The 15,729-nt window shown below is 40.2% G+C and overlaps 2 protein-coding genes across 2 annotated transcripts; one reads left to right on the top strand and one right to left on the bottom strand.

Moving 5' to 3' along the window:
• The first annotated feature begins 396 nt into the window (after positions 1–396).
• On the top strand, positions 397–6,147 carry LOC146468095 (uncharacterized). Its single transcript, XM_085124682.1, has 5 exons — positions 397–1,542; positions 3,929–4,017; positions 4,420–4,536; positions 5,274–5,378; positions 6,008–6,147. Exons 2-5 carry the CDS (start codon positions 3,948–3,950, stop codon positions 6,145–6,147), a joined length of 432 nt encoding a protein of 143 aa, XP_084980808.1. The 5' UTR covers positions 397–1,542; positions 3,929–3,947.
• Positions 6,148–6,252: 105 nt separating this feature from the next.
• Positions 6,253–15,633, bottom strand: LOC146468094 (uncharacterized). The gene is made up of 9 exons (XM_085124681.1): positions 14,629–15,633; positions 14,163–14,334; positions 11,174–11,432; positions 10,377–10,604; positions 8,978–9,232; positions 8,171–8,356; positions 7,894–8,016; positions 7,547–7,678; positions 6,253–6,768 (listed from the first exon to the last, which is right to left on the bottom strand). The coding sequence occupies exons 1-9, from the start codon at positions 15,449–15,451 to the stop codon at positions 6,577–6,579; spliced, it is 2,370 nt and encodes a 789-aa protein (XP_084980807.1). The 5' UTR covers positions 15,452–15,633; the 3' UTR covers positions 6,253–6,576.
• Positions 15,634–15,729: the final 96 nt, after the last annotated feature.

Below are 15,729 nucleotides of genomic sequence, written 5' to 3'. Positions count from 1 at the left end.
TGAATGACATGCATGTGCACATGATAATGCCACCAGCACATACCTGTGCTTTGCACCTGTAAATGACGTGCACACGCATCAGAATGTGAGTATCATGCGCGCACGTCAATGCCCAGTGTTTGCGCATGTATGTGAACATGTCAATGTCACAAGGACGTACCTGTGCTCATACGCATGCGAATGGCATGCTTGTATGCATGAGAATGTGCCCAGCATGTGCTCATGTCAGTGCCACAGTATGCGGATTTGAATGACATTCATATGCAGACGCCAATGTCACCAGCACATACCTGTGCTCATGTGCATATGAATGACATGCTTGTACACATGAGAATGTAACCAAAATGCGCTCATGTCAATGCCCAGTATGTTCGCACTTTTATGGCTGAAATTTGGAGACATAACTGACTGCTTCCCGGAAATAATTGCGGTTTTGTGCAGTTCTTGATTAAGCCAAACTAAACCGCACCTAAGCTTTTTGGTGTATATGCTTCTTTCTGAATTTGACGCTTACTTGGATTCTCACAACTAGCTAAAAGAGTCGTCAACCACAAATGGTCCCCAAGGTACAGTGTCGCAGAAGACACGACAGTCTGTTCAGCTCCTTTTGACAGCACTGGATCGGAGCCTTTCTTATGAAGAACCCAGATGATTAATCCAAAATTTGTGAAGCTCATCTTTCGCACTACTCCAGAAACTAGTGAACTAGAAAACCTCCATGATGTCTCACATTTTATACATAAGACGTTCAGCATTCTTCAGCATGCTATGGACTTTAATTTGGGGCTATCTCAAAAGAGTCCCTCAAACGCGTCACAAAGTGTAAAAGCCACTGAGATATTACACCCATCCTGCGTCCTGTTATCCTGTCCTCCATACTGATATGCCTTTCAACACTACTAGATTTATGACCCCTTTGCCAACAGGGGCTATTCTGATAGATGCCGAACTCATCATGAAGGAATTAATAGAAAGTTACAGACCAGTGAGGCAGAGAACTGTCCGAAGTGAGTCAAGTCACCGCGCTTCCTCCGGCTTTTTACAAAAAGTTGAACCCTGTGGCGTGTTGTCAGAAGTGGTGCTACTCTGGTGAAATTAAACGAGGTTCACTTGTCTGCCTGTCTCACTTGACAGTGAACTGTCCTCATGTCCTGACCAGCGTTGGACGTGGGCCTGAAACAGGTCGATGAATTTGAAAGCGATTCGGACAGTAACCAGTGACTGCGACGATGATGGTGAATCAGTGGAGCTCATTGGACACAGGCACGCCACTACATGACTGGGGAGATAGATAAAAGCATTTTGATCTCTGATGAGCAAAGACGGTCACATTCTGCTTGCTTATTCTGCTCTTACAAACCGTCGTTGTGTACCTGACATCTTTCGATTTGAAGCAAGTGGAACCTACATTAGAACACCCGTAAGCTGTCGATCTCGTTGTCTGGTGAAGGCTACTAGTAATAAGTATTCTAAAGGTCAACGATCAACCTCTGTGAGAGATCACAACGCCAGAAAAAAGATTTATTTATTCAATTATCAAAGGTGAGCTCATTGCACAATTAGGCTAACATTTTTCGTTGGACCATTCTATCCCTTAACGCATAAAATCGGAGTTTTTGAATAGTACTAATTCAATATTCAAGTATTGTGAAAAACTAGACCTGTTCCGATCCTCGAGAAACACTTAACAGCATCCAAGAGCCGACAATTGAAGACATTTTGAAAAGTCATATTCGTTGACGGAATTTTTCGATGTGACCCTCATCTCCACTGACAATTTAACCGTCAAAGGCCGTAAAAATTAACCGTCAGCCGTCAAAGGTCCCTCCTCCCCCCCTCCCCCCCCCCTCCCCCTCCTGGCTATTTTGATGACTCATACAATCCAAATTAATATTAGACTCACAGGTAAGTCTCGTTTAATTTTCAAGTTTATTTGAGAAAAAGAAGAAAGATATTCTTTGGAAACACTGGAGTGATTTTTGGATCTTTGACGGTCAGGAAGATCAGATCTGGAAGAAGGGCAACGAGTGAATGCACTTTCCCAGTTCAAAGACTTAATCACTGAACAATTTCGCGCAGATTGGTTGAAGAGATTTCCATGTAAAACGAAACAGTGCATCACTCTTTGATATTTATGTAGGCGAACGTAAGCAGTCAGTTGTTCATCGTGAAAACCAGAGTACAGTGAATAAAATTCAAGACTCGTTTTGTCTAATAATTTCGAAGGGATTATCCGTTAAAATTATTTTCTTGAAATCCTCTTTCGCAAACCGTCCAACCAATCCAATCGTGTCTAATAATTTACCGTCAAGTCGCGATACATGTATTTCCGCAGTTTATCGATGACGGGACCACATGAAAGCAAGTCGAGAGCGGGTAATTCTATTGGATACGCTCAATTGTCATAAAATGGCACTTCAAAAATTAAGTCAGCCGTGAAAAGTCCAAACCTCTGGCTTTGTCTGTGGTCCCTCATTCTTTTTTTCCGGCCCACGTGTCGCGTCTCCTCGCCTCGCGTGGCTCGCTAGCCTTACTATATAACTAAGAAAAATAACGAAGCAAAAACTAATAGTCTATTGTAGTGGCGCCTGTTGCTTCCTTTCAAAAGTTTGTCTGTCTTAATAATCCTACGTTTACAGATACTCAAGTTATAGTAATAGACCGAAATGTTGTCGAATTATTCGAAAAAGAAATTTGCAATCTTACTAAAATTCTTGAAACAATTTTTCAAAACAGCAACCTCACCCTCTGAATAAAATAAACATTTGGATGCATCTGGTTGAATCTCCATGAAAGATGTGGGGACATTTTAATTTATTTTATCAGTTAATGGAATAAAAGAGTCATACACTAATTTACTGCATTACAAGTATACCACATTGAAAAAATCGGAAAGGGTATTCGTTTTAAAATATCTTTATGTTTATGGTTTGCGTTATGATGTTCGTTATTTTGTTCATTTATTTGCTCATTTTAGAGTCCTGTGTACGCACTCCTCTTCTCGTATGATTCACGAGTAAATTTGCCAACATAGGGACAAGTCTCCAAGCTTTTGTCTTTACACTTAGTAATTAGAAAAGCTGTGACTTGTGTTCCTTACCGAACAAAATTTATTATTTACCATAACAGATTTTCGAGATCCATGCTCGATTACTGCTAAGGAGCTCGAGCTTGGTGCTTTCTTTGAAAAATGATCCAACTCTTGAGCCTTCTTACAAACACACAAGTTAGCTATATAGGCCGAAATATTATACTGTATTATTCTAAAAGGCAATTAGCGATCTTCCTGAAATTCGTGACAACAATTAAGTCGTAAAACAGCCGCTACCAGGCATCATGTTTTTTTATTCTACAAATTTTCAATAGCCCCACCCTCTGCAAACATTTGGATGCTCCTGGGTTAATCTCCTTATTGTTATAAATCTTACAAAAAGAAGATGAGGATTCAGTTTAGTAGAAAAAAGAGAAACAAGTACAGGTTAGGTCTGTTTTATGGCATTTGTTTTTGACTATTCGTTAGTGTAAATTACAAGCAATTATAGCACTTTTTAAAGCTGTCTTTGAACATTCTTAAGCCTATACGCTTACAAATACACAAGCTAGCAAAAGGCCTAAATAACGCCGTTAAATTTGAAAAGGCAGTTAGCGATCTTCCTAACATTGTTGACAACAAGTTGAAAAACAGCCGCTACCAGGCATCTTGGTTTTTTCTGTAAATTTTCGATAGCCTCACCCTCTTCTTATAACAAACATTTGGATGCACCTGGTTGAATCTTTCTATTGTTATAAACCTTACAAAAAGGAAAAGAGGATTCACCTAGTAGTAGACAAAGAGGAAAAAGTACAGGTTAGGTACGTCTTGTGACCGGTTTACTTCTTGACTATTCTTTAGTTTAAAGTACAGGCATTTAAGCATTTTGTTTTGTAGGTTGTAACCCGCCTTCAGTATGGACAGATTATACGCTTTGTTTCTTGCTTTGGCTATCTTGGGGAAAATTCAAGCAAGAACAAGATTGCGTAAGAGAGTTTCAGTGCAGTATTTCAGTAGTGATTCTGCATTTTGCGTTTCGTCCCGTTACGTTTTACCTAATTCACCAGCAACAAGGATGGCGCAGTGATGAGAACACTCGCCTCTCACCAATAAGGCCGAAGTTGGATTCCCAGACTCGGCGTCATATGTGGGCTGAGTTTGTTGTTGGTTCTCGTCCTTGCTCCGAGACGTTTATCCCCGGGTACTCTTGCTTTCCCCTCTCCTCAAAAACCAACATTTCTAAATTCCAATTTGATCTGGATAGTGTCCCCAACTAGTGCTCTGCGCTTAAATAAAGTGATTTTTATTTTTATTTTTATTTTTAAGTAAACGTGATCTTAATTTTTCGTTTACCATTGGTGAAACTCTGACTTTCCGTCCTGGTATAGATGATGACCCATGCTCTAACAATCCATGTTCTAATGGTGGACAATGTCGAGCCAAACAAGGCGGTGGTTATTACTGCCTATGTCCTGAAGGTTTCGAAGGGAAAAATTGCGAAATAGGTGAGAAACAAAGTGGAGACTTGAATCTAAGTTTTATGTTTCACTTCAAAGTTTTCGTATGTTGTAATGCAGAAGCAAAAAATTTGTTGTGTTTCATTTAGTAAACTTGTTTTCTCAAACTTAGGTTGCATCCTAATTTACGGCCAAACAAAGGAGGGATCAACCTACAACCAATGACAATATGTTGTTACAATTTCGATTCGTTGGCGTCTCCCTCCCTTTCCTACCATTCAATGTTGTTTACAAACTAAAATGCCCTGCAAAATATGTCGCGTTCCTTGCGCTATCCAACATTGCATCGGGGGAAAAGAGGGCGGGTGGTCGAACGAGTTATGTCACTAGTTGTAGGCTCGAACCACTGAATTCTTCTTCTTCCGATTGAAAGTCCGATGGCACAAGCATTACATAGTCGCCTTTCTACGCTTGATATACTTACACGGATGTAAAAATGTGATGTAAATTTCCTTTGGATTCTCTCTTATGTCCTTTGTTTGCGATTTATGGAAATGATTTAGGTATGTACCATCCCGGCCCTTTCCAATAAGCGTCCCCTTATCAAGTCATCAGTTCCTTTGCTCTGCCTGGTTTAGTATCCTGTGTAGCGGAATTAAAAAAAAAACCCAGCAGTAAAACGTTTTTATCATGAGCGCACAAAGGTTTAATTGAAGCCATTGCTTTACATCTGTAATGATCTCCGTCACTGATTGTGTGTGAATTTGAAAAACATCTTTTAAAAGCTTCAGGATGCCGTGACCTTAACAACGATTGCGGCGGATGGGCTCAAAGTGGCGAGTGTGCTAATAACGCGCCTTATATGCTGGACAGTTGCTGCCAATCATGTAGTAAGTAGTACCGCAATAGTAATTGACTTACTGACTACTAACTCACTATATGACTGGCTGTTTGTCTCTATAGCTGACTGAATGACTTAAATACCGATTGATTGATTGATTGATTGATTGATTGATTGATTGATTGATTGATTGATTGAGTGATTGACTGCCTTATTAGTTTGACCGAGTGAGTGTTTGATTGATTGATTGACTGACTAGATGATTGACTTAATGATTGACGGATTGATTGATTGAGCGGCTACATGCCTGCCTGATTGATTGATTGATTGATTGATTGATTGATTGATTGATTGATTGATTGATTAGATTTTTGTTTTCTACTCAACGCCTTCCCCCCCCCCCCCCTCCTCCCCTTCCCTGAACAGGCAAGTCTTGGATGACATTTTGAGAAAAATTTCCAACTTTTATCTATGAAATATTTCTCACAGTCTCCATCTGTTGTGAATACAGAGCATAAGTCGAAGATGGAATTCTTGATTCTATGAGTTTGGGTCACTAGAAATATTTAGTAAAAGACTTGATACAATAATAAATTGATCATGAGAATTAACATTGGGTACAATGAGAATTTAAGTGGGATACAATGTTTAACTCGTATTTTCTGTAATGTTTGTCAGGTTGCCAAAATTGGATCAACGATGACTACTGTAATAACTGGAAGTCGATGTGTTCCTCAACAACAAATCAAAAGTTTAAACTATACATGCTTTTCAACTGCAAGAAGAGCTGTCAAGTTTGCCTGAAACCAAACAACTGAGTCCTGCCAGTGTGCCTTTTGACGTAAATTAACCTCTTAGCTTTTAGTGAGACTATATCAGAAGAAATCAATATTATCACGCGAAAAATTACCACATTTAATATAAAACGGCTCTAAAAAGTTTGACTGTTTTATTTTCAATGAATGAAAAGTTATTCGTCTAAGACTCAATACACCGAATACTTTAAAGTGGCCATTCAATGTAAAGTTTTGCTCAGGTAGTATTCCTGTGAATGTACCACAGTTACTGGACTGACCCTAAACCACTGTAAACTAGACAAGTAGTACTCTTTTTAACTTTCGCCATAACCCTACTTGCGCTAAACATTGTGCTGTAATAAAAAAGGGGAAAAAAGCTAACAAGCCTAGAAGTTGTTTTCACATCTTTCCTTTAATACTAGTGGGAAAAGAGTAAGCTTTTGTCTTGTGCTACACGTAATGTCTGTTAGCTTCAAAATGTAGCTGCATTCCTGGCTTCTTTTTGCCTCTCTTGGACACGGCTCTCTTGGGAGGATTCAGTATATCATCACAACCTTCTTTCTCGGGTTTAATAACACACTCGACAAACTTCTTGATATGCTCCTGTAGGAAAGCAAGGGGCGAGGATCCTTGTGACAAAACCTGCAGAGAGATCCGAGAAAAGAACTGAAATAAGTCGAGACGTATAACAGGAGACGGGGAGTGTAACTCAAGGGAGCGGAAAGCAGTGCATATTTGGAAAAAATATTAGTCTCTGATAGCCTGTATAAGACCTGGCTTGGCTTAATCTCCTGATAAAGACCTGCAGAAGGCCAGGTCCCAGTTGGCCTGTCATAATCAAGGGATTAATTGGATAAACAAGGAAATTGTGACAACATTGCTTTGAAAGTAAAATTTTCCCATAAAGGTTATCAAGAAGCCAGTAAAACTAATCTCTCTATATTGAGGGATTATGGTATATATTCTAACGCGAATATTTTTCAAGTTGCTCCAACTTTTTTTCGGGAACCTTCGCTGCATACGAAAACTCCTTTTCTACTCACCGTTTGGCCATTTGTCAAAGGTGGTATGGGCCGTGTTTGATTTTACTCAAAGGCGTTATGCACCTTTGATTGTTATCAAGCCCAGGATAAAGATGCTGTCAAACTTGGCGTTGACTTGTACAAAGCGGATACCTTTGATGCGTGTCAAAAGAATGGTGATGCAAGAAGAGTGCTGCGAATTTCTTTGATCACCCTCGACATCTTTTGATGCTTATTTCTGGACAACTTTGTCATACCCAAAGGGCTCCAGATCAGTCGTTGCTGTTTGGGTAATAAATTTCCCTTCGTCCTTAATTTGTCCTCAAAAGAACAGCGTAAAGGAGTATAACCCAAAAATACTCTCCTAAACAGAACATTTTAAATGTAAATTACATTACCTGGTAATGAAAATCTTTCAGGTTGAACTTTTTACCCAAGGCAGAAGTTGCATTTTGTCTGGCTTGTAGAATTCCTAGCCTTCCAATCATGTAGGCTGTAGCCTGTCCTGGCCAGCCTTGGTAACGTGTTACCTGGTGCAACAGATAGATGCAAATTATCATTTGTTTAAGCACTGGTTTTGGTGCATGAGAAATGGCAATGATGAAAAAAGCCAGCGTCAACAATATCGTCACTCGTTATCATCATTATCAACATTATTATTGCCATCGTCATCATCTTCTTCATTTTTATCGTCCTCGTCGTTGTCAAGCCATCATGCTCGCTATTACCAAGCACATGTTCTTACCTCTTTTTCAGTAAAGTCAGAGTCATCCCAAGCATAATCCGCAAACATTTTTATAGCTTCGTCTCTCTTCATTCCCTTGTAGTGCAGCCCCGTGTCCACAATCAGCCTCACTGCTCGCCATATCTGAAATCAGGGAAAAAGAAAAAGTGTAAACTGCTCTCAATACCTTTCTACAGGCCTGTTAACAGCAACTGATGTAAAACGATTCTAGGTTAAATGACAATGATTAGAGTTCAATCTGCGGGTGAGGTTTTTATTATTTCTCTTATTTACTCACCTGCCATTTTAACATGCCGTATTTTTTCATTGGCTCGTTATCATAAACATCTGTATCGTCTGATATCAGGGGATTCTCTGCGTAAAGAGCCCAGCCTTCGGTAAACGCTGTGTAGTATGTTTTGGAAGCTAACCATGCAATCAGACCACCACAGGTGTCTGGGAAATGCTCTAGGGCTCCTTGGATCTAAATCGAGAGGCAAATACAATTGAACGTGCCGTAAACGTCCACTTAAGGACGGTGCCTATTAGTACCGAAGTATTTTTGCGCGGTTTATGACTATGCGGAAGAAGTAGATCTTAGCAAGGGCTAGTAAAATCCAAAAAGAAAATGGGGGTAACCACGCGTTTCTTAGAGATAAATAAGCAACAATTACAAAGTATTCTAAAAAGCAGTAAAATACAAAGCAATGTATGGCGTTGTTTTCCAAATTGAAGCTCGGCGGGCCAAAGCTGATGACGCGTGTCAGCGTGTGCTCAAGAGCTGAGAAAGACAATGATTGCGGGCCGATAAAGCAATCTCCTTATTTTATTTTCTATGGATTAAAAAGTGCTAATCACTCAGTGTGTACTATACACAGTTAATTGAGGGACTGGTTATGAGACCTTGCCATCTTCAAAGTTGGTCTTACTCAAAGTTGGCTTTACTCTTTAACAGTTTCATGTTGTCATGAAATTTATTATACCAGTTCAAACAGAAAAGTGTGATGTAAGCTCAATAATTAGGAAAAGGGATTTGTGTTACATCAGAGTAGTAGTTTCCTAAAGGAAGAATCGAAATTTCTTGTTATATCAGTCTATTGTCTACCTGAAGATGATGACCTGGTCTCGCTTCATGCGCACTGATGCTCCACTCGGAAAACTTAGGGCCCAACCTGTTCAGGAAGAACGGAATGTTGTAATGCGCAGGCTTCAAACACATCGGATCACTATCGTCGTAACTCTGCACACCGCTGGACGGGTTCAAATCAGGCCGCAATGCAACCGGACAGTTGGGGGTTGAATGCTTTTCTCCGGCAAAGTGGAACATGTGAACTATTTTGGGGTACAAAACACCCATTGCCTGAAATAGAAAAGACACAAAGTACTTTTATAAAAACCGCCTGAATTCTACCGAGCTCATTGGTCAAGAAATGTTATTTGCAGAATGCCATAGCGTCACGGATCCTAATTTGGATTTTGAAGTGTTCAAGATAAATTCAGCAAAGGCTAAATTTCAAAGATAACGGTTTTTATTTACCTATTCAGGGCAGAGTTTTTCCATTTCTAAAAAGGACAAAAAAAAAATGAAATAAAAACCAACGGTATCTTTTTTTTTTTCACTTACGCTTCTGTCGTCTTTTGCAAACGTTGGAGAAATGGGAAAAATGGGGGGAGGGGGGGGGGTAAGAGCGTGACAGTCGCGCATAATGTCTCTGGTTAAAATGCACGGCATTAGATATTATAGACCTTCCTCTTCTTCCATCTCCACTCTTCGTAATGAAAAACAGTATGTACTATTGTAACGTTTGTCTGTTCTAGGCGATCAATAAGATTGGCAATGTACCAAGAAAATGCTGCATGCGTCGAGGAAAGAAAGGAACGCGAGTGTGCTTCCTTCTTCCCCCTGAACATCATCTCTAGTTTTCATTTGGATTTGTTTCTCATAATTCTTATTTTTCTTCACTGCCTAATTGCTCTTTCCAAACTCACCATCTGAGTGACTAGGATAGGCTCTTGGAATTGTCAAATGGCCGGTTCGCCAATAAGCATCTTCCACAGAACCGAGTCTACGAGGCTATCAGATGTTACTGCTGTATGTAGGATATATTTCTCAGACGAAAACCTCGCTAACTTAAACAAACGTGAAGTTCTCTTTTCCACCTGGTGTGTCATGCTTTCAAGCTTAGGGACGTACAAGACGTTTTGCACTATCTCTACTTCCACAACAATCAACCCTTTAAGCCCTAACAGTGATCAGCATCAAATTTCTCTTTGTAATATCGATGGTAATTCAACCCTGAGGTCATGAGAATTAAGGTTATGGTCACCCAAGGTGAATTTTCTTAATATTTAAATAACTTCTACTATGTACTCAGAAAAGTGTGAGACAAGATAGGGGAATCTGTATTCCTTGATATTAGGGATTAAAGGGTTAAATCCATCAGGAATTATTCTAAATTTATCATCAGAGGATCAGTAAAAATCGATCAGTATTAAACTCTTACCATTCTAGCGTCATTAAACCAGCTTTGTAAAGCTTTCCATCTCGTGGGACAATATTTCATGGCTCCTTCAACACTACTGCATCGCACATGTGCCTGGTCATCTGACTCGTTTGCAGGAAACTCGTCTTTGTTGAAGTAATTATCAGGTGAGTCTAACTTTCTTCTGAATTCTTTGACGGCTTCAGTTACGTTGTTTTTTCCAGTATCTCTCTTAGCTGCTTCCAGGGCCTATGGAGAACAAGCGAATTACTTGTTTATCATATAAAATCATTAACAGCTAGATAATTTACGAATCAGATCGCAGATAAGTGATTTATAACAGATTAGTCTTGAATAGCAGTTATAGTGTAAACTATTGTAACTCTACTTAGAAGCTAAGCCCAACCAATCGTGACTTCATAAGCGTTTTCCCATTACTTCAATAGCTTTTCTGATTGGTGCCTTGTATTGTTCACATGTGCTGTGATTGGTTCGAGTGATTACTTAAACAATCAAACCAGATAGAAAGATCAATAGATAGAAAGATATATCAGTGGAAATTTGTAGTGGTACAACCACTTTTCCTGGTCGAATTGAATTTGGAAATTGACATTTACTATGGTCAGTTTTGACTCAAATGAAAGCTCCTATATATACAGAACGGTGTGATTGGAGACCTCCTTGGACCTCCAAGGATTAGTTAGATTTTTCACTTGTTAAAGACGCATTTCTACAGTTTATCATGGTGATAAATATGTTATCGGAGCACACAAGATGTTTAAATGAATTCGTCACAACAAAAAATTAGGTTTGCTCACCTGTGGATAAAGTTTATTCAGCTGTTTACGTCCCAGTTCGTTTACTTTATCCGGTTCCATCTCATTGGTCGTAAAATATGGCATTATCATGGCGTATGCTCTTTTACCATCCAGCATTTCACCGGTAGGCAGCCTTTTGTTCGTTGGCCAAGATGTGTTTTCTTTACCATCAACCCACACATGATCCAGTGGCAGAGTGGCTAGGCCGCTTGAAAAGTTACTTGGGACACAATGGCGGTAATGTTCGTGATCTAGATACCTAAGAGGAATACGAAACGTCGACAAGTTTTCTTGTCCGCATGAATGCACAAGGTTAAATACGTGTAATTTTCCCCCCCATAGTCGGCCCCCTGCCCCCCCCCCCGCAAAAAAGGGAAAAGGCAAAACGAAATGAAACAACAACAAAAAACACTTGCCAACCAAACATGCAGTTGATTATCAGCTTCTAGGTGATAAACGTACGTAAATTAACTGCCTAGCGAAGTTAAGAAGTTAACATTTCGAGCGCAAGCCCCCTGTTTTCTCTGACGAAGAGCTTAATGCTTGATATGTCAGGTTCACAAAATTTTGCCGTCGTAACACAAATACAAATCACTTTGTTCAAAAAAGAAACATACACTACCACAAAAGAAAAACTACAATTTTGTGCCAGTGCAAACTGGAACACACAGAAAAATGCAGTGAAATGTAACAAATTGCAAATTTTGTTAATAGGTAACAATACAACTTAGCACATATCATAAGGAGAGTTAACCAACTCTATAGTTGCTGTATTCACTCTGTTCGATCTAAGAAGTATCATTTTTATTAGCCTGCGAGCAAGCTCTCTTGGGGGTGGGAGGGGGCCTCCCGTCTCCACCCCGAAGACAGCTTGCTCGCAGGCTACATTTTTACGCGGGATGCCCCGAGGGGGCATACCGTGTCTTAAAACGGGTCGATTTCTTTTTTACGCGGGATGCCCTGAAGGGGCATACCGTGTCTTAAAACGGGTCGATTTCTTTTTTTTTTTCTTCGTCGTATACACAAATCGGTACATTAATTTATTCATTAAACTCTCCCCTCTCCTACTCGGGATGTATTGTTTTGATTGTCTTCAACAAAAGCAGGCCAATCAAAATCCATTCTTGTCGCTTATATTGCGAGGGAGGGGACCCACTCACCCCTACCTGTGTGACGTCAATGCATCATTTGATATATTTATTAAAGACGGATTAAGTCGCGCCATATTGTTTTAACATGTTCTGGACTCAAGTGTGCCGTTTTCAAAGGGAAATTTCACCATTTTGGAGCCGTAAATCGAAAGAATAACTTCTAAGAAGCACCCGACACGTAAAACGGTGGAAATTGGTGAGTTCTTAGTGAAGGAATCGTGCTTTGTTTGACAGTCTTAGACCACGACGCGAGACTGAAAAGAGGTCATTGAGAAGCTTACGTTATCGTAATGGAATTCTACAAATTTCCGCTGATAGTCTGAGTCGCGTAACACACGGAAAACAACGTAACGCGATCGTCGTGACTCAAACTATTCCATTAGCAAGGATAGTTTTATCAATCGGCGAAGCATACAGTTGGAATAAATGAATCAGCCCCAGCATCTCGCGTAATGCCAGTATAGCAGGCATCTTTTTTTTTTTTTTCTTCGTCGTATACACAAATCGGTACATTAATTTATTCATTAAACTCTCCCCTCTCCTACTCGGGATGTATTGTTTTGATTGTCTTCAACAAAAGCAGGCCAATCAAAATCCATTCTTGTCGCTTATATTGCGAGGGAGGGGACCCACTCACCCCTACCTGTGTGACGTCAATGCATCATTTGATATATTTATTAAAGACGGATTAAGTCGCGCCATATTGTTTTAACATGTTCTGGACTCAAGTGTGCCGTTTTCAAAGGGAAATTTCACCATTTTGAAGCGGCAAATCGAAAGAATAACTTCTAAGAAGCACCCGACACGTAAAACGGTGGAAATTGGTGAGTTCTTAGTGAAGGAATCGTGCTTTGTTTGACAGTCTTAGACCACGACGCGAGACTGAAAAGAGGTCATTGAGAAGCTTACGTAATCGTAATGGAATTTGACAAATTTCCGCTGATAGTCTGAGTCGCGTAACACACGGAAAACAACGTAACGCGATCGTCGTGACTCAAACTATTCCATTAGCAAGGATAGTTTTATCAATCGGCGAAGCATACAGTTGGAATAAATGAATCAGCCCCAGCATCTCGCGTAATGCCAGTATAGCAGGCATCTTGTTTTTTTCTTCGTCGTATACACAAATCGGTACATTAATTTATTCATTAAACTCTCCCCTCTCCTACTCGGGATGTATTGTTTTGATTGTCTTCAACAAAAGCAGGCCAATCAAAATCCATTCTTGTCGCTTATATTGCGAGGGAGGGGACCCACTCACCCCTACCTGTGTGACGTCAATGCTTCATTTGATATATTTATTAAAGACGGATTAAGTCGCGCCATATTGTTTTAACATGTTCTGGACTCAAGTGTGCCGTTTTCAAAGGGAAATTTCACCATTTTGAAGCGGCAAATCGAAAGAATAACTTCTAAGAAGCACCCGACACGTAAAACGGTGGAAATTGGTGAGTTCTTAGTGAAGGAATCGTGCTTTGTTTGACAGTCTTAGACCACGACGCGAGACTGAAAAGAGGTCATTGAGAAGCTTACGTTATCGTAATGGAATTTGACAAATTTCCGCTGATAGTCTGAGTCGCGTAACACACGGAAAACAACGTAACGCGATCGTCGTGACTCAAACTATTCCATTAGCAAGGATAGTTTTATCAATCGGCGAAGCATACAGTTGGAATAAATGAATCAGCCCCAGCATCTCGCGTAATGCCAGTATAGCAGGCATCTTGTTATAGATGCAAAATGATTTCCAGGTTGCTGCTCCTGTCAAAGAAAAGACATCTTTGCAGAGTTTTGGGCGGTGGGGCTCCTTGTTGGCGGAAGTAAGTTATCAAATTTACCTTAGTAGTTGTGACATTGGTTGTCCTATATTTTCCACAAGGTAATCATCTAAAGACTGCTTTACAGATTTGCCGCCGTGTTCGTTCTTCCAGGTGTCATTCATTTCTTCAGTGATATTGGAAAAGTAACTATCATCGACAACATCTCGGACGAATTTCTCTTCCAGAACACCTGTAATAAAGTTCACTAAAGAGGTAAATGGGCTTTTATGTAAACTGAAATCTCAGTAAGTGGATCTGCACTAACTCGAGAAAACTTAAACGAAAAACCCGGTCCGTTCCTTGAGAACAATTTTCCATGAATGAGGGGTAGGGGGTGGGGGTGTGACGGGCGGAATAATTTTGCGGATCGCTGATAACGTAGTCTCATTTAATAGGGTTGTCACGCAATGCTTCTTCACTGGTAGGAGACCTGGTAGGTCTGAAAGGAAAAATCTAGTTAGGTTTAAACCGCAAGGAAACTAACCTGATTCGTTCTTCAACGCGATTTTCAAAAAAAACCTCCTGATTGCATTCTTTGATCCCACGCACACCTCTTGACTATAAACCATTCCGTGTAATTTTCCCAGTTTTAAGTTCTCCATGTACCTCAAAATCCCTTTCTTGTGAGTTTCCAACTTGGCCTTTAGGAGGGTCACGTCTTGCAAGTTTTCTGGCTTCAGGACGTTCAGCATTTGACCCAAATGCTTTCCAACATTACACATGGCCCGCCGATAGCAAAAGAAAGTCGGTCCCATCATCCAATGCCCGGTATAGTAGTTCATATCATAGGGCTGCCCGAAAGCAGTCTTGAGGTAATGCTTTAGCTGTGATAGAGCTTTCCTTTCCCTTGGTTTGAGTTTGTCATGGTCCACTTTTGTTTCGTTCACTTCCTTCAAGAGTTCCCATGCAGCGTCCGTGACTTGTTTGATGTATTCTGGTGTCGGGTTGTAAGCTGTGTACTTCTTCTTAATCTCATCTCGAGTCGCATCGGGATCATATGGCAACTGGAAAGGATGATTATCGTAATAGCTCTTCTTCACGCGCAAAATAATATCGTCTAACCCGATCCGTTTGGCTTCTTCGGAGTATTCACAGAAGGCTGATGAGGTCTGTTCGTCTTTGTCGTCGCAATCTTTCTTCTTAGCTGCCAGAGCTATTAGGACGATTCCCACGATTAAAATGATTATGGCAATCACAGCTAGTACGATTAACAGAATCCTGCCCTTGGGAAAAGTGGACTTGCTTTGCTGGAATTTAATCTTATCTTCATCCATCATCTGGCTCGTTTCACCATGTCTGCCTGCCATAACCTAGAGTAAAGTAGACGTAAGCTATTTTGACCTACTCTGCCAGTGGCACACATGTATAGTACAGAAAGCAATCCAGAAGCGGATGTTTTCAGCGGCCAGCGCCTTCAGGTCAAGCGACAAGCTTCGCTATTCATTTGCATTTTCTTTGTGATATAGTATATCCAGCTGTTATACTGATAACAATTACAACAAAGCGTAACAGTTTAAAAAAAAAAATGAAATAATTCAAATCAGGAAGACATAACAAAAGGGAAATCAAGAATTCTCATACTTTA

This window comes from Pavona decussata, unplaced genomic scaffold (assembly GCF_977016875.1).
Source record: "Pavona decussata unplaced genomic scaffold, jaPavDecu1.1 SCAFFOLD_133, whole genome shotgun sequence".
Classification (NCBI taxonomy): Eukaryota; Metazoa; Cnidaria; class Anthozoa; order Scleractinia; family Agariciidae; genus Pavona; species Pavona decussata.
Note: the sequence above shows the minus strand (reverse complement) of the source record. Positions and strands in the feature narration are given on the sequence as shown.